Raw genomic sequence first — 23,932 nt, forward strand, 5'->3', positions numbered from 1 at the left:
ACTTTGCTTTCTTTTGGGAAATGTCTCTATCCTTTTCACTGCTTATTACTCTTTTTGTTTGCGATAAATTGGATTAATTCGGAAAAAGCAAAAATTTAAAATTGATCATTATTGACCAACCAGAATTGCTTAGAATTGCTCTCTCGTGTCTTGAAGATGGGGTTTACCACTTCTTAGTTCATCTCTTGATAGAACAACACACTTATGCGGTGAGTTCAACTCACATAAAAGGTCACATAAGTTAATTGGTACACTTTTCTTGATTCTTAATTCTTGCTGTCAATTGTTAACTATTTAGTGATGTGAAGTATGTATATATTTTTGTTCTTTACATATGTATATAGATGGATTTGGGTGTTGGTAATCACACCCCAATTGCACGATAAGATAGGATCGACTTAAACTTGGTTAGATTTGAGCCATCCAAATCAGAATTTCAAATTTTTTTCTTATTTTTAAATCAGACAATCTAGATCTGACTAATTTCAGCTCAGCCAGATTTGACTGTGATTCGAGCCATCCAATTTAGAATTTCAATTTTTTTTAATTTTAAATCGGACGGTCCAGATCTGACTAAGTTCAACTTAGCCTGATTTGACCGTGCACTACATCCTGTGGTTGCCATAGCAGCCCCTCATTCATGCATAGAGACTCACTAGGTGGTAACACCGCGCCGTGCGCGGTGGTATACATGCCCAGTTAACGTTTAGCTAGTAATATAGGCGAGAATGTTTAGCTAGTAATATAGGCGAGAATGAAAATTAGCAGCACAAAATGGAGCTATATTATATAGGAATATGAGCGAAAAATCAGTTGTACTGGAAAGGTTTAATTATACAGGCATTGTAAATATGTAAAGCAAACAAAATAATAGATCACCGTATAATGCTGCCTTACACTTTTTATGTACACAAAGACCTGTGACTTTGTAGCTCAAAATAAAAAAAATAAAAAAACAGCCCAATGTAGTATTGCATCAAGGCTTGGCCTTGTTATTAGAATTTGATACAACCAATCAACTGTTTTCATAATTGCATCAAACTAACCCAAAGACCACAAAGAAAGACTCATTACTTTGTAGTACAATAACCAAAATGGCTTCATTAACTTGTAACTTCAAGAAATCTGAGGAAAAGAAACTGTGCTTACATATCAACCTTAATGAGATAAACTGCATTTGACCAAAAACGGAGGAGGATTACTAATGCAGGGTGTATCCTGTCAATACATCAAAGCATAGGGGATGGTCAACTAATTAACACACACAAAAAAAAGAAAAAAGGAAGTTACACAAGCCTTGATGCAATTCTACCCTTGATCATTGGATGGACGTCAACAGCTAGAATCCCATAAAAGGAAAGATGAGTGCATGAGATAATGTACATTTATGAAACTTAAGACCAGTAGACCACAGTTCAGAGGTTCTCATTAAATATCAAACCTGTTCCGGCTCAATAAGGAAAAGAAAAAAAAATGCAGTGTGGAGTATTGCATCAAGGCCTTTCCTTGTTATTAGAATCTTACACTTCAAACTAACCCAAAGACCAAAAAACACATTACTGTGTAGTACAATAACCAAAAAGGTTTTCATTAGCCTGTAATTTCAAGAAATCCGATGAAAAGAAACTCTGCTTACATATCACCGTTAGTGGGATAAATTGCATTTGACCAAAAAAGGAGGAGGATTATTAATATAGGTCACAATTCTATCCTCTTAATACATCAGTAGCAAAAGGAATGGAAACTCTTGGTACAAAATAACTCACCAAGTTGTACAAGATTTCAAACCAAACAAAAATATCATGATAACACCATCCACGTGAGATATAAAGCATCAAGAGCTGATATACATTTATAGTAGGTAATACAGAGATCACATAGCTACTGTTAGTGCAAAATCTAGTATCCAGGGTCATACGCTTCCAGGCTTTGATCTTGATAATGCTTCAAGGGTGGCCGATTCTGCTTCCTACATAACTAAACACGTAGTTTTGTTAATCAAATGGCAGAAGCATTCTTGAGTGGTACTGCAAAAATCCACTTCATAAGGTTAAATATTAGCAGCAATTACCATATTTTCCAAAAGTATATCATAGTTTTTTTTCTTTTATCATTAGCCCTGCCATTTTAAGCTAACTTTTTTCACTTACAGGAACATCAACATCTATGTCTATCTATGCACCTATATGCTAGACAAGCTTTTTCCATATAATTATCCCTGAAGGCAAAAGTATGGGGCAAAGGTTTTTGTACAATTCATAGGTTAGGGCATACTGCACCAATGTAGCCAAATAATAAATGAACAATCTTCAATTACAGTATAAAACATGCAATAACTACAAATACACAATTTTCCGTTACATTATTATATACACAATACAGACACCGTTGTAAAAAAAATTTCCATTCATAGAGATAGTTATATTAAAACGAAAGGTGAAATAAAAAAGGTTACAATCAGCACTTTAAAAGTAGTAGAAGGCCATTATTTGCTTTATTATATGTCGATAAATTTAATACCTAATTCCATCATGAAGAGCCCGGTGTCCATCGAATTTAATGCTAAATAAGGACACAAAGAAACCGTTTGCAAGTTAAATACCAGAAAAGATAATCAACAGAAACTTAATCATTTTCTCTTAATCAACAGAGATATCTACTAATTATTAGTATACAAGCACATCCATTTGACCAAGATATTTTGCTAAATAAAGTGTAACAGCTTACCTGTCCAAAGCTGAACTATGCTAAAAGCCCAAAGCTTGGGCTTAGACTGACTGGTACAAAACAAACCATTACCCCTATAAAATTCAACCAAAAAGTGAACAAAAATAAATATGAGCAAAAATAAATTGTTCATATGCAAAATGGAAACAAATAGAAAAAAAGAAGGTTATAAAATGGTACACAGAAATAATTACCAAGTTTTTAGCGAAAGACATTGTGCTAAAATTTGAACAACCCATGAATCCAAAACAACCAAAAAATACACCAAACAATTTTCCCATACATAATAGAAAATCACATAAGTTTGTACAGGTGCTGTACAAGGCCAGGGAAAAAAGGACAAATAAGTAACAGGAGAACTATTAAAAATGCGTGTAAAAAAATAGTGAAAAAACTGAGATCTGGAAGAATGAAACTGAAAGAAGCAAAATCACATACAATTTTTCTTGATAATGATCTTCTCTTGACAGCCTCGGTCTCCCAAGAAAGCATGGACAGAAAATTAGATTTCCTTGTTTTTGGATTTAATTCTTCCAACCATACTCCTTGTTTTGGAGAGCGAGAAGGGATCTGCGAGAGAAGAGACGGCAACCCTTTGGGATTTGAAGGAGAAAATGTCAAGATAGGGTTTCTAGAACTACTACGTGGGTCCAAAAAACTTTATAAAATTTGTTAGTAAATCCTTTTTAATGTTTTTTAGGCAAGATCAAAATCAAGATACAATTTCTTATAAAGGCATTAGATCGGGAAAAGTTCCAAGAAACTTTCTCAAATTTGTTAAATCCTTTTTAATGCTTTTTAGCCAACAGGAAAATCAAGATACAAATATGTCAAGAAAAGGAAGAATACAAGGCAAAAGAAAGGGGAAAAAAAGAGCAAAGCTAACCACGTGTTTTAGAACCCAATTAAAAAAAAGGGAAAAAATCTCAGAGTCTCACAAGAATGCTGGAAGAGATTCCAAAATTTTCACCTGCAATATCAAAAATATATACCAATTAGATTAGATTAGATTAGACAACTAAAGCTAAAAAGAAACACAAAAGGCTAGAGAAATTCAGGGAGGGAAAGGAAAAAAAATACCATCTGTTTTGGTCCTGATATTGCCGGTTATGGAAGAAATGGGAGAGCAGGTGACCTTCTTCAATCAATCACATCTGCGTTTAAAAAGAATGAAAAAGTAAATGAAATGGGAACATAAGAAAGGCTCGGACGAACACTCTCCAACCAATCACATGTTGCGGCGTCAGCAACACAAGCACCCTCTTGAGGCATTGCATTCCCCTTTTTATATACATGTTGAAGAAAACAAGCTATGAACCAAAATATGAATACATCAATACATTGAAACTGCTTATAAGCAAGCTAACAAATGAATTTCAAATAAAATATTAAATAATGTGCAATAAATGAAAATTTTCATAAAAATTTAGAGACTACAAAATTACAAGGATCTCAAGGTAAAAGAAACATTAAGTAAACAACAATACATCAAAAGACTAAACATACCTAATTAAGGAGAGTTAGGCATAAATCACGACTTGTTTATTAAAAAATTGCAAAGAGAACATGATAAAGTGGAGATGCCTCTCAATTTTGACTCAATAAAAATTTTATGAACTTTTAAATGATCTCAACAAACTGCACATTTGTGATACCATGAAAAGGTTTTAATTTTTAGCTTCAAATTTCGTCGCATTTGTTTTTTTTGGTTATTTTTTTCGCATGCTCTGAGTACAGCTTTCTTTTTCTGGCTTTCTTTGAAATCATTTGGATGAACTGATTGTCATCAATATCTTGGTCTCTGTCACTTTGTAAGTGATCTTCATCTTCATTGGAGATCAACATAATGTCTTTCCCTTACTGGTTAATAAAAGTGGAAAGAGATATTTATTCCTAATTATGTGGGTGTCCGAAGTAATTTTTTGTTTTCCTTGGAACATGTTTTTATCAAAACTAACATGAATTGTTGGTAAACCAATTAATTAAAAATTACACAAGTATCTACAACAACATCCAATTTGTTCCAAAAAAAAAACAAGCTAGACAAGAGCTTTCTTCTTGCTTCCATCTTTCAATGGAGTTTTTGAGTTACCAATACGGTGACTAATTGAGCCTTTTTTTTTATTCTTAAATTTTCTAGAAGACTATCATCATTCAATATGGAATTGTGGATTGACTTGGTAAAAGGATCCATTAATTAAAAAATCTACTACTAAAAGTCCTCAATTCCAACACCTTAATCCTAAATTTTAACCATGACTTTATTTTCGTAAGTGTAATAATAGACAGCTACTATACTGACAATACAGCGGTGTACAACTATACATAATTCAAAATAGTTTTCAAACCTTTTTAATTTTTTTCAGTTCCGTGTATGCAATTGAAATCTTGTTGCGGGTGCTTCATCGCTGAGTTGCAGGCAACCGATTGTCTCAGCTGAACCACCACCACCACCAGGACAAAGTTCGGTACTCCTCCCCCCCCGATAGCGATATCGACATCGACATCGACATCGACAGCGACAGCGACAGCAACAGCAGCAGGCGGCAGCCCCATCTCTCTGCTACTACTACTACCAAACAAGAAGTAGCAGCGGCAGCAGGAGGGGTTGCGATGAGTCCTGGTTTAATAGACTACTTTCAAGTATCAGAGGATTTGGTCCTCCGATCCGAGGCTGACGGTGGGCCTCCGCGCTGGTTTTGTCTCTTGGACTATCCCTGCTCCTTCTCTCACTCTGCCTCTGCTTCCAAAAATCACAATCCTCTCTTGCTTTACTTATCAGGTCAGTGGTAAAGAAGGCATGAGAACAAAGTAATTTAGGGGAGAAATTCGATGGGGTAGCGCTAAAGTAACATGCAAGAGGAATTTGGGGGGAGGGAGGGAGACGGAAGCACACACTGATCCAGTTAAAAAGTAGAAGGGGAGGGTGGGAAGAGGGGGGAGGGGTTCCTTCAAAAGAGCGGCTCTAATTGGTTGGAGGTGCAATTAACAAGCATCGCGCGGAAAAGGAAAAGGAAACGGAAAAGGCAATAAAAGCAGGTGAAAAAAAGAGGAGGCAAGGTTACCTGGCGCAGCGAAATGGGAAGGAGGGAAAAGAAGCAGCAGTAGGAAAACACGAAAGGAAGAACAAATGGCTAATCGTGGGGAGAGGTAAGGAGAAGCAGCTACATCGGTCATCATTGCAACAACCTAATCCGTCAGCAGGTAGGACGAGACAGCAGGAAGAGAAGGCGTGTAAGGGGACAGAGCGGAACAGTAAAGGCTGAGGAAATGCAGCCGGACAAAGCGATGTAGTGGGGAAAAAATAAAAAGAAGAGAAGCGAAGAGGGGGAAAAAGAGGGAATTTTTGAACATACGGGGCATGGAAGATAAATTTTGGAGCTTAACGGAAGCTAAATTTTGGAGCTGAATGAAAGAAAAGGGAATCTGTGGTCGAGAAAGAAAGAAAAAGAAGGACAGAAGGAAGATGGAGCCGGTAGAGACGAGCTGGCTCAGCGAGCAGAGAGGCGCCTGAGGGAGCCAACCTAACGGATGCAGGCAAACAGGACCAAGGAAAGACGGGTCTTAGAAGGTGGAAGACGTGTAAGGGCATAAAGTGAACAGCAAGGTGAAATTGAGTGCAGAAGGAGGTAAAACTTGGAGTGCAAAGAAGAGTGCACAAGGAGGAAAAGCTTCGAGTGGTTGGAGTCAGTACAGAGGAGACTGACAAAGTGGCAGAGAGGTGACCGACGAGCTCAGCCAGCCGGCCACTGAGCAGAAAGAAAGAAAAGAAGGAAACGATGGGAGGGGGGAAACTAATAAACAAACAAAAGCAGGCACACAGCGGGAGGAATGATCCGGTGCATCTACAACAGTTGCCTCACCATCAAACGAATCCCTCGCCGCCACGCGGAGGACGACCACGTCCGACGTGGATCCCGTGGCTCCGCCCTTAGTCTATATGGTTAATAAATGTATGAAATATGGCCATATATATTTTTTCATGTAGAAAATAAAGTAAATACATATCTTTGTTTTCACATATATGTAGCGTGTATATGGTATATAATTAAATTATGGATCAAAACGTAACTGACACATGACAGTTTCCTAGCCTTTCTTTTCCTTCCCTAATATAAACAATGCTTTTAATGTTTCTTTTCATTTCTTTACATATTGAATCCAAATAAGATGGATGGAATCTATTTTCCTTTACTCTTATCTTATTTCTTTTTTTTTTCCCCCACTAGAGTCCTCTCCTTTCCTTCAAACCAAACCGATAATAAGTCTTTTAATATCTTACAGAAATAATTCATGCAAAATTGTTAATGAGTTTGAAGTAGAAACTTATTGCTAAAGCCAAAAAAAATAAATAAATGAAGTCAAACTTGATTAATGAATTATGAAAAATTAAGGGTTTAAGAAATACATTTTTTGGGCAGGTTTAAGAAAAACATGTTGGATATAAAAATATTTACAGGAGTAACCTTAATTTAGATACAACATTGATTTCCTACAAATAACATGGAGTGTGTATTTAGCACAATATAAGATAGTATTCTTCTCAAAAAAATTCGTAATGAAAAACCTTCTTTGTATCTCAAGATCTTAATGGTGTTGTTTTACAAACTTGGTTTTAGAAACTTCCAAACACATTTTCTGCTCACACTTTTATTAAGATACATATTTTTCCAAAAATTACTATAACAATGTTACTCCAGAGAAAAGCCACCCAAAACAACCAACTATTTACGCATAGCCAAAACTTTCATTTTTCTGTTTTAAATTTTTTTTTTTCAAAAAGCTGTTTTAGGATGTTTTCTGACCCCATTTTATCACCACAATCACATAGACTAATTTTTAATTAGGTATCACAACTATATTTTTTGTTAAATACTCATCCAAAATAAACTTTTGGTAAAAAAGAAAGAAATGGGTCCTTCACATTTGGTCAACACAATAATAGACTTTGCCAAATTTATCCTTTAAATTTAGTGCATGTGGTGGATCCTCAGTACATTCTAGTTAAAATTGGCAAGAAAAGGTGTCGGAGGACTAAAAATGATCACTTTTTATGTGTCAAAAACTAACATTGCTCTTTTTCATTTCGAGGAACTAAACGTTATCATACGTGATATGAGAGGGATAATTTATGTAATTTTTTCATTATTTTTTGTCTATATTATTTGGTTTAAAAATTCTCTTTTTGTTTAGACTTTTGGTCAGACAGTTATTAAGAGTGTAAGAGTAATGTCGCCAATTGGTGGACTTTGATGAGGATAACTAGTCTTGTTAAGTTGACATGCGAGGTTGCCGAGATTTTAAAAATCTCAATGATATTGAGTAATATTATGAGACACATGCTAAAATTCATATATGTTTACTGTAAAAATTTGGAAAAATTAAATGAAAATTTTTTCTAGAAAGTCCATTTGAAGTACCAGACTAGGACTTGAGAATTGAAGGGTGAAATGTTGAGACAACAAAATCTGAAGGAAGGAAGAATTTTTCTTTTTCAAATTTTAGGATTAATAAACATTAATGCTTAATGGTTATAAGTGAAGGTTTTCATTATTAAGAGGAGGATTTTAACAATTTGGACAACTATGCTCTATTTGTTTACGAGTTTATGGTGTTAAGCATGTGACATCATTGACTTTGTAGCTTATTATTAATGACATTAGTAATCAAAATATTCATTTTTTGGATATGGGATGAAACTACTAATCTTTTAAAAAAGAGTAGTTGATTTATGATGAAGAAGTAAGTCGCAGCGGATACTACCAGAGCTTTGTTTTTCTTGCCATAGCAAATCTAACCTAAAAGACATAAATACCCTTCTCAGTCAAGGCCTTTTTAAGGTTGATTTTTGTAGGACCCACCACAACAGTCAATACCTAAAAGATTCATCGACTGTTTTTTTACGTCATACTTGGATTCCTTAACCTTTCACCCTTTTCTCGCTGCCTAAACCCAATGTTTAATGTTTTTAAACCCGGACTAAAAAGTGAACCAAAAACCTTTCAATTCATGGTTCAATTGGTTTGATTTCGGTTCAAAAATTTAATAATTTTTTAGTATTAAAAATTTTGAATAAAACTAAAATATTTATTTTAGAAAATAAAAACTTAATAAAAACTAGTTGAACCTCCCAATTTTTATCAGTTCAATTGGTTCTTGACAGGTTCAATTAATTTTTTGATTTTTTAATTGAATCAGATCGGTGGCATGGCCGGTTCGCAGTTTAATCGATCAAACCAATCGATCCGGTTTGATTTTCAAAACATTGCCTTAACCTTGATGTTCTTTTACTTTAATCTCAGTCCATACCCTGTCAAAATTTCTGTTCTCTCTGCTTTCCTGCCCAACAAAATTCTCTTGAAAGTCGTGCAAAACTCATAGTGCCATAGTAGTACTTTATAAGCGAATTTGAAGGCCTTGCTTGGATTACTGTTTTCCGTAGAAAAATTTCGTCATTTTCCGTGAACACATTTCCCTATTACCTTTTTTCCTCACATACATCAAATCGCTACAGTAATTTTTTCATGAAAAATGACGAAAAATGCAATCCAAACGGGACCGAAGCCTGTACTTTTGGTGGCTTTGATTTCACTTTTAATGCCCTTAATGATGTTCTTATTTTGTAAAATAGATTGGTTACTGTGAAAGCATTTTTCCATTCGCTTTGCATCAAAGATGTTGATGGGTAAATTCAAGCACTGATGCAAATGATTTATGAAATTGAAATTGGAATTGATGATGGCTGAACTTTCAATAAAGAGATTTTCTCTTACCTTTCAATCTAGAGCAAGTGAATGTGTAGATTTGGAGCCGTTGACATCAATCTGCACCTAGTGTAGAAGCCGTTTTGGTGTTGCATTTGTCGGAGGACAACGATGGTAGCAATGAGGAAAGGGAGATAGCGGTGGATCCATCATTTAAGTAATAGTTTATTGATTTAACTTTCATAAGGGTAAATTTGGTATTTGAAAACTAAACTGCTCTGGAAGGAAACTAATAGCTCTGGCAATATGGCCAGCCAAAGTAAGTATCAAGAGATTTAGAGTAATTAATCCTTCAAAATTTTAAATCAAGCGGTTTAAAGTAGGAAAATAATTGAATGCCAATTCTTGCCACATGGATACAAATTGTGAAACTGTTCAAAAACTAGATTAGATAAGTTTGGAAATTTGTTATCCCACAATAAATGCTATGAATGGAAGATAATTAAGACTCCAAGATTTTGACTTAATTACTTGCCATATGAAACAATTTTAAAATAGGAAAGAAAGAATTAATGAGCACAAAAAATTTCTATAAAAGCCCCTTCTGCCTCATGTAATACACACCATTCTTTCTCAAATATTGCCATAGTAAGTTCATCATAATCAGCCATGGCGAAAAAATTGACAAAGGGTAGGCAAAAGGTTCCTATAGTTAAAATGGAAACGATGAGCCACCTGCAGGTTACCTTCTCAAAACGTCGCAATGGCCTTTTCAAAAAGGCCAGTGAACTTTGCACACTTACAGAAGCAGAAATTGCTTTGGTGGTGTTCTCTCCAGGACAAAAGGCTTACTCCTTTGGTCATTTATCTTTCGAATCTGTCGTTGATAAGTACCTTGGAAGAAACCCTACACCTAGCATCCATGGCAGCATTGACCGCTATGCTGTTGCCAATTATCAAGAAGATATTAGCGAGCTAAACAACAAACTCACAGCCCTTGAAAAACTCCTGGAAGCTGAGAAAAGACGTGGAGAAGTCTTTGATCAGATGGCAAAAGAAGCCCAACAAAAGTATTGGTGGAGGGTTCCAATTAAGGAGCTGAATTTAGAGGAACTTCAAAAGTTGGAGAAGGCATTGCAAGGCCTCAAGAAGAAGATTGAGAATGAATTGCATAAGAGCCCGATTGAGGCAATAAATATACCTCAATACTTGATTGGACAGAGTAATTCTGGAAGAAACATAGGCCTTTCTAATGGTGTGGGTGTCCCGTATGGTAATAGGGCATCTGACCCTAATGGATTTTCCCTATTTGGTGCTATAGCAAGAGATAATGTTGGAACAACTAGTTCAAATGCTATGGCACCTGTAATTGGTGATTCCAACATGTCTCATGGAAACAATTCTAACCATTTTTACAAGTTTCTATAGACATATGAGATGGTGGTCCTAGCTTTTTAATTATTCTGTGTCTTTTTCATTAGGTCATTTCAATTTTAAATTTTGGTTGTATGGAGGCTCTTCTAATTAGGTTCCCTAATGATTATGTACCAACAGAAAAAAGTTTGGTACGGAGTTTTCTCTTTTTAATTTAGTTATTTTATGTTCCGTGGATACATTTATAAGGTTAAATTTTGTTTTGATATAGAGGACATCAGTAAAATATTTTAATACACAAGTTATTTTACGTTCTTTTCCCCTAGTTCATGTAATTTTGATACACAAGTATTTAATTGAAATATGAATTCATATGACAAAATATTTTAATTTCCATCCACATAAATTAAAAAAAAAGAAAAACTATTTTTCAAAAATTTTTGGACCCCAAAACTCATATTTGGGTTTGCATTTGGATATTGCTCAAGTCGCTCTTATTTTTTCCTAGCTTGTCTCTTTTATGATGTAGTTTGTAAATCCAGTGGCATCAAAATATATGCATACTAGGTATGCTTCAACAATACAAGCATTAGCAACCAAGGGTTCTAAGAAAATTGTTCCTGGGTATGCCTATATTTTTTATGTTAAATACAAAAAATAAATTCACAATTCAAGAAATGAGATAGATCCTTTATGGGGTTTTCTCTGTGGAAAATTATCACTTAATCTTTTATTTTGCCATATTTGCTTGTGTTTAGGAGACTATTCCATAAATTTTTGGCGTATAAAACTGAATGGATTGTATATATTAGATGCTATAATACAAATACAATCCTATTTTGTATGTCCTATTCAGAATATGGCTTTTGCAGCTACAGTCTAATATTTCTAAAAGTTCCATGATTCAAAGGAAATTTAAGGACTATTTGCTCTTCCTAAATTTTGTGAGTGAACAAATTATGAAGAACTTGAAAGGGAGTATTGGTAGGTAAAGGATTATTAGTAGCATAGTTGATAAAAGTTCTGGTGCATGGAGTTGGGATACCTTCATCTGCTTTGTCATTTAGTTTTGTTCTCTTAACGTAGCCAATTAATGCGTAAACTAGTTTTTATTCTAGATCTTTTCTAATTGTTGAAGTATCACCTTTACTTTATTTTTGCTTTCTTCAAGATAAATAAGATCTTAAATAGATTAGAACAACTATTAAAATTGAAAAACTCATAACCAATTCTGTAATATGTAGCTGAAATATTAAGGCATTATAGCAAGATACACATTTCTCCCAACCCATCACACTATAAAATTAACTACTAATTAGAATCTCCTAAAAGTACATTCAATAATTAAAAACAATTCTTTTCCAAAACCCAATTAAAATCAAATTAAACGACATGAACATGTTCCCACACTTGTAAAGAACAAAATGCTCAATGGTTCACAACCAAAAGGCTCCTCATAGAGATCCACCATTGTTAATTAATGCAAGTTTTTGAAATTAGGGTTTTGGGTTGCGAATAATTGGGGGAATAGTGGATTATGTGAGGAATTAGGTCAATTTAAGTGATTTACTAGATTTACCTTTTAAAAATTGGATATGTAATGTGTTCCTCATTTATTCTGGCCAAAATTCGACTAGAAAGGTCACTAGAGACCAAAAGTGAATATTTTTATATATAGTAGCCTAAAGCCACCCATTTTGATTTTTAAGGACTAAAATTTCATGTCATTAATATGTCAAGGACAATTTGTGCAATTTTACCATTTTTGTAATATACCATGTAGAGTAACATGTTGAGAAATACTACAATACCCAAATTTTTTTCGAAGTTTATTAAGCACAAATGCATAAAAAACACCCCATTATCGCTATCACCTGCCATGACAAATTATCCCTCAAAACTGGCTACATTTTTTCTCTTTCTTGCTCCCTTTATGCCTTCTCTTCCCTATTCTCCTCTCTCTTTTCCCCATCTTGCAACCTTATACTATCGATCTGAACTAGATTTGGTCTAGATTTGTTTCGCCATTTCTCTCTTTTCTATTGTCTTCTTACCTTACAACCACTTCCCTCTCCATCCTTTCTCCTCTCAAATCCTCCTTCCTTCTCTTAAGAAAGGAGAGGAGGGAGGAAAAAGATAGTTGCAATGTGATTTGGACCATGGATAGTAGGGAAAGAGTTAGAGGGATAGAAAAGAAAGGAAGAAAATAGAGGGGAGAGATGGTAGTGTTGTGGGGAGAAGAGGGAAAGGGGAGAGAGTGGCGGGAAAAGAGATGTCGAGAGAAGAGAAAGAAAAAGGGTGGCGATGAGAGGGGAAAGAGAGGATGGGGATAGGTGTAGTGGTAACTATTGGTGGGGTAGGTAGCACTCAATGGTAGAGGTGAGTGATGTATGGAAAGCAACTGGATTTTACAATTATCTTCTAGACACTCATTTTACAACCATCTTCCAAACACTCTAGAAAATACAAAATTTTTTATGAAAATTCTATCGTAAATTATAGTAAAATTTAAACAAATACCTAAAAAACTCATTTCCCAAACAAAGCCAAAATTTTACTTAAAAGTAATTGAAATGTAAAAATAGAAAGATGTGAGAGATTTTAAAATTTTTTAAGCCCATTAAGAAAATTAATCTTGCAATTGCAGAAATGTAAAAATGCAAAACCATATTAGTGGATTCACAATTGCGGGTTGAACATCTATGGGCAATCACCAATTTATTGATCGTCGAATGAATTTGAAAAATCAAACTCAAAATCAGTAAATTAGTAATTGGGTTGAATATTCGGTGACTTTTGAATTAGATACCTCAAATATGGTACAAATTGGTTATTGCTTTTTAGAATTCGAATCCATAAATTTCAAATTTGGAAATCAAGCAGCAGTAATTTGGAGGGCCACCTCCCTTGAAGATTATATGTACATGTACGAGTTATAAATTAGAATCATAAACTCTTTCTCCACATCTAAACTCTCCTTATTCTCTCTAACTTTTCCTTCGCTAGCAAACAGAAAATCTTCTTCTCTAGAATAGATCAATTGGTTTCTTTCCCTTCCAAACCTTTTTTTCGATTTTTTTGGTGTTTTTTAATAAAGTCCCTTGTAAGATTTTCTAGTGAGAGTTTCTTCTCTCCTAAAGATACCTAGTGAGAGATTTCTCATCTCTTGAAAATTCCTAGTGAGAGTTTCCTCTCCTAGGGATTTTGAGTGAAAGTTTTGTAATTTTTTCTTATTTTTTACATTAGATCTAAGTTTTTTTCAAATTTAGTTATTAGATTTGAGATTTTTTAAATCTACCTTGTTAGATTGCACCTTGATGTGTGGGCTTGAATAAGTTCATTAGTAGATCTAGGAGGTAGCAACCGGTAAGATTGAAAATATGCACAGATAACATGAGGTTATAAGTATTTTATCGAGAGAATTGCACCAGCTGTCTTTCACATATTGCAAATATGAAAAGTTTGTCCTTTAGAATGAAAGGATCAATTTTAGTTTCTTACAAATAAATAATGATTAGTTTTAGTCCCTAATCACTTTTCCCATCTAATTTTGGCTGGAACAAGCCACAGACACATCATGTGACCAATTTTTAAAGTGTGAATCTTGCTAATCACTTCAATATTGACCAAAGACCGAAGTCTTACTCTCAATCTTCTTCAATTCTTCCAATCCCAAAATCTAACAATGAAGAAAAAGTGAATTTGCCACGGCAGAACTACCAAGGTGTGGTTGCAGTGCGCCAGCTATGGTGAAAGCTTCATGGACGGTTGATAACCCATGAAAGAAGTTCTATGGTGTGTCTATTTTGAAGTAAGATTTTTCTAGAATTTTTTTCAAAAGATGAGGATTGAATTTTGAGAACAATAACAGATGTGTGATTGAAGAAATGGAAGTTTGCAGAAAATTTTTTATTGTTCATTAAAAATCGTAGTGACGAGAAATAGGGAGAATTGTAATTTTGGTCCCCAATCTATAGTGTATGTGTGGAATTATTCCCAATCTATTTCAAAAATCAATTTTGGTCCCCAATCTATTCAATTTTGCGCTAAAGTGGACAATTGACGGAATCTCTTCAATTTCAATCGAAACTAAGTCGCGTGAGATCACCTGCTAGCACCTAAAACCCCTTTTTCAATTTTTTAATTTCTAGAACACGTTTTTTAATATTTTCAACTTTCTTTTGCCTTTTGTCTTATTAAACAAAGACATGAAAGAGGTAATCTCACAATCCAAATTACTCCTCTTGCTGACTGCCGCCTTCAAATCCCCAGAACCTACAGCACGAGTAAGAAGCTCAGTTTGGCCTCCAAGTCCAAGTCTCATTCTTGCCTCCATTAGTAATGGAGATAATCTGCAATCAACGCCAGAGACGGACCCAGTTCAACTCTCCTGCACAAACAACAGCAGCAGCAGCAGTACTACTTCATAAGCAAGCAAGCAAGCAGCCGGGAGAGAAGAGCAGATGATAATAATTGGAAATCAAAAGGATTATACAGACCAAATCATCAAAGGGATTATACTGGTAAGTATATTCTTTCCCTATTAGCCACTCTTCACCATTGAACGGGAATGAGCATTCAATTGAACCACTAGTATATTATTGATAGGTCATGCTTACGGCTAGAACAGACACATCGGTGACTATAGAATGGGCCTTGTCTCTTTTGGTCAACCATCTCGAGGTGCTAGAGAAAGCTCGAGCTGAATTGGATACTCAAGTAGGGATTGATCGATTGGTCGACGAACATGATCTATCCAATCTTCCTTATTTTCATAACATTATTTCAGAAACACTTCGGTTGTACCCAACAGCACCAATGCTAGTGCCACATGAGTCGTCCGACGACTGTATTGAGGGATACAATATTCCACGAGGCACAATTTTGCTAGTTAATGCATGGGCTGTTCACAGGGACCCAAACGTTTGGGATGATCCAACAAGCTTCAAGCCAGAGAGATTCGAAGGCTTGCAGGTTCAGCCATCAAAGCTGATTCCATTTGGGATGGAAAGGAGATCTTGCCCTGGTTCTGGTCTAGCACAGCGGGTGGTGGGTTTGGCCTTGGGATCTCTAATTCAAAGTTTTGATTGGAAAAGAATTGGCGAGGAGGAGATTGCTCTGGCTGAAGGGACAGGAGTGTCCATGCCAAAAGCCAAGCCATTAGAAAAAACGTGTTTTAGAAATTAAAAAATTGAAAAAGGGGTTTTAGTTGCCGGCAGGTGATCTCACGTGACTTAGTTCCGACTGAAATTGAAGAGATTCCGTCAATTGTCCACTTTAGCGCAAAATTGAATAGATTGGGGACCAAAATTGATTTTCGAAATAGATTGGGGACCAAAATTATAATTCTCCTCAAAAAATATTATGATTTGGACTGACAGGGAAATCATGAGCAATTACAGTGTAGAAGTTGAGGTACTTGGGTACAATTACAGGAAACCATCGCAGAGAGCCCAGCCTAGACAAAGGCTTGAATCAAGGAGTTATTCGGCGAGCAAGGACAGCACATGGCTCTCGGCACACTGATCCTACTGCCTCACCATTCTTCTTCAAGATTTGAATGTCACTGGTCTTCAAGTTCTTAAAGATAGTGAATGGTCTTCAAGTTCAATATAGATGATTAGTTACAGGTTTGGATCCTTTGTTTCTTCTTAATACCCACAATGTGCAACCTCATCAATGCTACAGATTAGGTAACAGTTTGAAGACAATTTAACTTCCAAGATTAATTAATTAAAATAGGCCTGAGCAATGGGATTTACAAGAGTGTGCGGCATCGAGCTATCGTCAATGCTAATCAACCAAGACTGTCACTGGCTTCTCGCAGCTGATGGTTTGCCGGTTCTCTACACGGATTTCCCTATGCGGAGTATTATGAGAAGCTCAGGAGCAAGAACCTGGACCAGGAACATTGTTTGAAGTGATCTACTAGATTTACCCTTTAAAAATGATCATGTGATGTGCTTGTGATTGATTCCGGCAAAAATTCAACTAGAAAAGTGACTAGGGATGAAAAGTGATCATTTTTTATTGTTAGGGATTAAAATTGCTCCTTTTCATTTTGAGAGACTAAAATTTTACATTAGCGACATGTGAGGAACGATTGATGCAATTCTTCCTATTTTATCTTTTGATATTTTTGGAGTTTCACAGTAATATTCTATTGATTTTTAATATTGTAGTATCTAAGATTTGTTCTTTAGATCTATCTGTAATTTTGTGTGGTTGACGTTATTTCTGCCATTAGTGAAGATTTAATGAAATGCTGATATTTTTATCAAAAAGGTTATAATTTAGTTTTAAATGATAATTTATACATGTATAATAAAATGATAACTAAAAACAAAAACCATCCCACACAACCCAAGTCTAATTTCTAACACACCCAAAACCCATCGCTCATTTCATGACAATCCTTTTCTATATACCCTACTGGCCACCAAAAATGGTTGCCTCACACTCTCTACTATCTCCATTATTTTAATATCTCACTCTCGACAAGCCACGGTCATCCTCAGTCCTAAACCTCTATTGATTGAAATGGAAATCACTAATTGATTTGTGAAATTCTAGATTTTGAAATTCAAGTTCTTTATATTTTCTTTCTTTTGAAAGTTAATTCAATGCAAGAGTAAAATACTACTTTCCAAGTTCATTTTGAGACAAAACTGAATTCCAAAGAATGCAAAATGGTCGAAATATTTAGAGCCAAATTTCCGAAATTACAGATTTCTTTCACTTGAATTACTGCATTCGATTTCGATGCTCACCCCTTGTAAAAGTACTAAATCACGGGCCAAAAATAATAGCAGTGAGTTTGAAAGTTACCGCTATGTTACTAATTAAATGACTAGTGATCATAAATATTATTATTGTGAATTCTTCTTACATATGCAATGCCGTAATAGGGTTAGAAGCATAGCTCAAGGGTTAGAAACCATCACTTTAATTTCTCAGATATTCCTATAGTCAATTGCCAATACATCAATAAATCATTGTTACAAAGTTATCTGAGGGTTACCAAAAAGCCCGTATGCTAAAAATTCAAATGACACCAAGCTAGAGCTAACCTTTTCGAAGCGCCATAATGGTCTTTCTGAGAAAAGGCCAATGAACTTTGCACCTAAGTAGTGCAAATGTCATTTTGGTTTTGTTTTCTCCTATATAGGATGGGTTTACTCTTCTGGACACACCGGTGTTGGATCTGTTGGGCATTTGACTTGCACCTATCACGCGTGGAAGTTTAGAAGAGTTTCTCTTCTATTAGTACTTATATTTAGAGAGTTATTCAATAGGGTTAGTTAGTGAGAGTTGAGCCATTGGGTCATTAAGGTACGTGTTTGCATTATTTTGGGCTATTCATGTGTAAGTGTTTTAAGCCTATGAACATTTACTGTTTAATACTTTGTACTCTTCTTAGTCATATTAAACTTCCGCTCCACTTACATGGAGATCGGTCTTTTTACCAAATCACATAAATCTGGTGTTTATCTCTTTGATTTATTTCTACTCTGTTATTGTCTTTGTGGGATGTCAAAAGCCATTGTATCCTTGTCTTTGTGAATTTTTTAGGGCCAGCCCATACAAACTTGTATAAGTTCTAAGGGTTCTTTTATCCTCTCTTATGAATATTCTAGGAGCGGTCATCACAGCTGGTATCAGAAACTCTAGGGGTTTTGAGGCAATAAAAGATAAGAAAGACTGCCGATGAGAAATTCAATCACGGTGTCATCTTTGAAATGTTGTAGCTCCTGTTGGAGCCTATTTGGTGTAATATGGAGTTGCCATGAGTTGAGAAAAAAACCAAAGAAGATGGATGGTGAGGATTTCGGCGAGATGGATAAGAATGTGAAAATTATTTTTCATAATAAATCTCTTTAATGAGATTTTATGAGGAGTCACCAGTAAGACTTCGGCTAAAATCAAGTAGGATAAGATCAAAACTTTGTATTCGAAGAAGATAGTGGAGAATTCATTTTATTTGAAGAAAAGTTTTTTTTTCCTTTTTCTTTTTTTTTTTTTTTTTTTTTTTTTTTAAGTGAAAGATTTTAAATTCAAGATCTCCTACTTACATTCCCTTCTCTTTTACCACCCAATCCGATCCCCGTGAAGGAAAGTCAGTTTGTACCAAATGATTGAATGTATTTTATATATTGATATCTTGATAAATTTAATTCCATTGTTATAGATTTGGAGAGATAAATGTGAAAATAACTAATATGGACCAGGCATAAAACTTTAGCAATAGCAAATTTATATCTAAATCTAAATCTAGACACAAAAAATAAGTAGTACAAATATTGTCACAGAAAAGGGATACATTATGTTTGAATGCTTTAAATTGAAAATCAAGAAAAGCGAAGCAGAGAAATCGAGTAAGGGATATGTTCATGGTTCAAAGTCGCGGTCGCGGTCGCGGTCGCGGCTTGGAACGTTCCACATCGGTCTCGGCATATCGGTCACGGTCTCGGTGAGACGCAAATTTTAAAGAATTTAATATTCTAAAAATTGTTAATAATATAAAAAAAGTATGCTAAACAAAAATAATAAAAAATAGCCAAAGAAATGGCCGAATCAATCCGTCGCGGTGTAACTCGGCCGATTTCTCGTCTTGACTCGGGATAACTCGGAGTGACTCGGTGTGACTCGGCCGAGTCAATCCGTCGCGGTGACGTCTCGGCCGATTTCTCGGCGAGATGAGTATCTCGGTCTCAATTCGTCGCGGTCTCGTCTCGGACTAGGCCGAGACGGTGACGACTCGGCCGAGTCGTCTCGGTCTCGGCCGAGTCTTCGAACCATGGATATGTTAAAGCCATTGAAGCCAGTGTTTTGCAATCGTCGCGAAAGATGAAAATATTTTGTTTGTTATTGATGACAAAATGAGAACTTAAAATGAGTGGGCTTTTTTTATTCAAGTTATTCTTATCACTGTCCAATATAAATTTCTTTTTCACTTGTAAATCTAGTACTGGCGGAGTTGTTTTGATGGGTATATTTAAAAAAATAGGATGTTGTCTGAAATGTTATATTACTGCTTTGATTGGAAGTAGGAATAACCTTCGGGTAATAAGTTACAACCGTTTGGTCCTCGAAACGGTTCTTATTTTGTATATCTAGCAACAATATTTACAATGCTAAAATTATATATCTACCGTATGGTTCAGAGGATTAAAGTACAGAAACTTAAATAATAAAAAAAAAAGGTACAGAAATGATTCATACAAATGCCACATGCAGTATTGGACTAGGATTTGAGAATGATTGATTCTGAGAAACCAAATTTAAGGGAAAACTTAGGGTGTGTTTGATAAAATTGAACTCTAGAAACTGAAATCTGAAATTTGAAGTCTAAAATCTGAATCCATTAAATTATTGAATTGCTAAGTACTAGATCTGATACATTTGAGTGTGTATTTTATTAAGTGATAAGTGAATAGTTTATCACTTTTTTTTGTAGCAAATTTTATATTAAAAATTTAGTGCCACTTAGTTACTCCAAATGTTTAATTTTTAATTATCAAACCTGTTTGAAACATGTTAAGATTTGAATTCATTAATTTATTCATTAAATTTAAGTGTTAAATTAGGTTATCAAACATGACCTTGCTTTTTCAAACTTTATGATGGATAAATACTAATATTTAAAAGTTATATCCGAAAGCTTTCATTTTATACAGAAGAGTTTAACAATTTGTACAACTATGCTTTATCTGTACATGAATTTAACAATGTCAAGTACAACTATCATTAACCTTGTAACTTATTACAAGCGGCATTAATAAATAAAAGAGCAAATTATCCGGTTGGTCACTAAACTTTTGCAATCGTCGAGTTTTGGTCATTCAACTATTAAAAGTCTGGTTTTGATCACTAAAATGTATAAAGTTAAGACGCGAGGCCATTCTGTTACATTTAGCCGTTAAGTTCCCCGATCTATCTGTTCGCGCGATTTCCAAGACAAAAAGCAGGGTCAATTTAGGAAATTCAAATGAATAAAAAGTTGATGAGCAAAGCGGGACATAAATATAATTGGAACTAAGCAAAAAATACGCAGTCAAATTGGGAGTTGAAGAAGCAAATAGTACAGATTACGAGGGCCCTCCAAATCTAATGCTCGATCGAAGCTTTTCTCTTCATCCCCTTCAATCACCTCAACCACCTTCTCAAGTTGCCGGTTGAAGAAGGTGAAATCTCCCCTGCTGTCAGACTCTCAGTGTTGCAAGATGAATAGTTAGACTACTGTTCAAACCCCAGTGCACTCCACAAGCACTCTTAAAGCTTGGGCTTCTCATATAATCTCTGTAGCCCGGCCTGTACCATATGGGTCTGGGACAGGAAACGACAACCTCTTCTTAACCGAGCCGACTCTTTCCCTCTCTGGGGTGGCTGGCCTCTGTCGCCGTGCACTCTGAGAGCATATTCTAGCTTTAGCAGATTCTGTTGCGGCCATGTAATTAGGCACCGCACTGGTCATGCCTCTGGATTGTTGGTGCAAGCCACCACCGCTGTACTGGTGGTAATTAGACCTCAGTGGTGGGGTTTGAGCTGTATGACATGCATCTATCTTCCACTGCAGCATATCTAGGACTGGCGGAGCAGACTTGGAGAGGCCTTGTTTTGGATGGAGAAGGTGTGACAGGAGAGTGGAGAGATTGAGCTTGTTGGGTCAACCTATGAAGAGGGGAACAAGAGGTGCAAGTGCATGTTGAATTTCCTAAATTGACCCTGTCTTTTGTCTTGGAAATTGCGGGACAGACAGATCGGCGAACTTAACGGCTAAATGTAACAGAATGGGCTCGCGTCTTAACTTTTATACGTTTAAATGAACAAAACCAGACTTTTAATAATTGAGTGACCAAAACTCGACGATTGCAAAAGTTTAGTGGTCAATCGGATAATTTGCTCTAAATAAAATTGGTTGACTTTTTGGTTTGGTGATAAAGTGGACAGTCAACAAACATAAAAGGTAGATCTATAATAATGAGTAAGTATAAAGATTTTCATAATTAAGCAATTCAATTTGGCAAAAAATTTAATGTGAATTTCTACCACATGCATGGATGCTGATTGTAAAACTGTTTAGAAACTAGATTAGGAAAAAAATTTTAATGCAAATCTTTGGCATGTGGAAGCTAATTGAACAATTGTTCAGAATTTGATTTGGTAAGTTTTAAATCTGATTTCCTACCATAAATGCATTAGATTGCGGATAAATGTGACTCCAATGTGAATTAATTTTTTGCCATATAAGACAAGGTCACAATAGGAAAAGCGGCATCAATAGGCACAAAGAAAAACCCTATAAATACCCTCCTTGTTCTCAAATATTAACATTGTGAATCGATCAAATTAAGCCATGGCCAAAAAATTAACTAGAGGTCATCAAAAGGTTCCTATAGTTGAAATGGAGAAAAATAACAATCTCCATGTTACCTTCTCAAAGCGTCGCAATGGCCTTTTCATGAAAGCCAACGAACTTTGCACTCTCACTGGTGCAGAAGTTGCTCTGTTGGTGTTCTCTCCTGGAAAAAGGGCTTACTCTTTTGGTCATTCATCTTTCGAATCTGTCATTGATAAGTTCGTTGGAAACAAGCCATCACCTAGCGTCCATGGTGGCACTAATCACCATGTTGCCAATCACCATGGAGATAACATTGATGAACTCAATAATAAAATTATCGACCTTAAAACACAATTGAAAGCCAACAAAAAACTTGAAGAAGTTCTTGGTCAGATGATAAAAGAAGGCCAGCACAAGAATTGGTGGCAGGCTCCAATTGGAGAGATGAATCTGGAGCAACTTCTGATGATGAAGAAGGCACTGGAAGAACTTAAAAAGAAGGTTCAGGATGAACTTAAGCGCCAGATCTAGGCAGCAAATATATCTCAGTACTTGTTTGAGAATGATAGTTTTTATAGAAGATAAAGGGTCCTTCCAATATTAAACCTTAATGGATTTCCCCTAATTTCCTAGTTATTTTTGCAAGTATTCAATACATATAAAATTGTGGTCTCGACTCTTGAGTTATTCTCTTGTATCCCTTTTTTTTTTTTTTTTTTTAAGTAATTCTAAGTCCCTGTTGCATGGATCTCTTCTAACAACGTGCTCTAGTCATGTGTCAAGGAAAAGCTTTAGTTCAGAGTTTTCTCTTGCTATTAGATTTCATACATGTGTCCTGTGCGTTCAGTTATAAGGTTGTAACGTTTTTGATATCGAGATCATAAATAAAAGCGTTATTTTTCTTTAGTAAAGTTTTTTTTTTCCTTTACTCATTGAGCATGAAACACTAGTACCTGATTGAAGTATGAAATTTAATGAAAATTTTACATCCATATAAATAGGAAGATATATATATATATCATAAATATATATATCATAAATATATAGATATATCATAACGTTTTTTCCTTATATTCAATTCTAATAATTTCTATCTTGCTTTACATCGTTTTTCTTCTTCATTATTCTATGTACAATATGAAAAAGAAAAAGCCATATATAAAGGCTTTTCATTTGTAGATCCATCACATAGTTCATAAGGAAAACCGTAAACCGCTTTGACTAGTCAAGATTTAGTTCTTTTCATAAATGAGTAAATTAATAACTTTTTGTCGTTTTAATAGCCTCCACTTTTTTTCCCTTAATTGCCTCCATTTTATTGAAATAATGAAAAAACACAAATTGACTTATCATGATTATCTACAATATTTATGTTTTCGTAAGAGATGGACACCGGGCAAATGCTTGCCCTCCCTGACCTGCGCCGCATTTGTTGGATGAAGGATTTTTTCTCCTTTATTCACTCCTCATATTAGTGAGTAGCTAGACACACTAGGGGTCGGCAAAATTACCTACTAACCCGAAAACCCGTCATATCCGATCTGATTTGATTCGAAAATTAGGATACCCGATCCATATTATTTAATCGGATCAAAAGAGGGTTGGATATTCGTTTAGATGCGAGGCAGGTTAGGATCATATAATTAAAAATTCGTGGGTATCCGATGCCCCGCATATATATATATTTTTTTATTTTGTTTTGTTTTTATGCACATACTATTGGAGACTATAGAGTTTAATTACTTATTGAACAAATGGCCATTAGTGTTTAAAACATACCCATTAG

At 35.2% G+C, this 23,932-nt stretch overlaps 3 protein-coding genes across 3 annotated transcripts; all 3 read left to right on the top strand.

Moving 5' to 3' along the window:
- The first annotated feature begins 10,100 nt into the window (after window positions 1-10,100).
- Window positions 10,101-10,859, top strand: LOC113770742 (agamous-like MADS-box protein AGL62). The gene has a single exon (XM_027315315.1). It carries the CDS (start codon window positions 10,101-10,103, stop codon window positions 10,857-10,859), a length of 759 nt encoding a protein of 252 aa, XP_027171116.1.
- Window positions 10,860-15,416: 4,557 nt separating this feature from the next.
- LOC113770751 (cytochrome P450 81D1-like) lies at window positions 15,417-15,992 on the top strand. The gene has a single exon (XM_027315327.1). It carries the CDS (start codon window positions 15,417-15,419, stop codon window positions 15,990-15,992), a length of 576 nt encoding a protein of 191 aa, XP_027171128.1.
- Window positions 15,993-22,161: 6,169 nt separating this feature from the next.
- On the top strand, window positions 22,162-22,677 carry LOC113770760 (agamous-like MADS-box protein AGL62). Its single transcript, XM_027315340.1, has one exon. The coding sequence runs from the start codon at window positions 22,162-22,164 to the stop codon at window positions 22,675-22,677; it is 516 nt and encodes a 171-aa protein (XP_027171141.1).
- The last annotated feature ends 1,255 nt before the right edge of the window (window positions 22,678-23,932 follow it).

Source organism: Coffea eugenioides, chromosome 1, assembly GCF_003713205.1.
Source record: "Coffea eugenioides isolate CCC68of chromosome 1, Ceug_1.0, whole genome shotgun sequence".
NCBI lineage: Eukaryota > Viridiplantae > Streptophyta > Magnoliopsida > Gentianales > Rubiaceae > Coffea > Coffea eugenioides.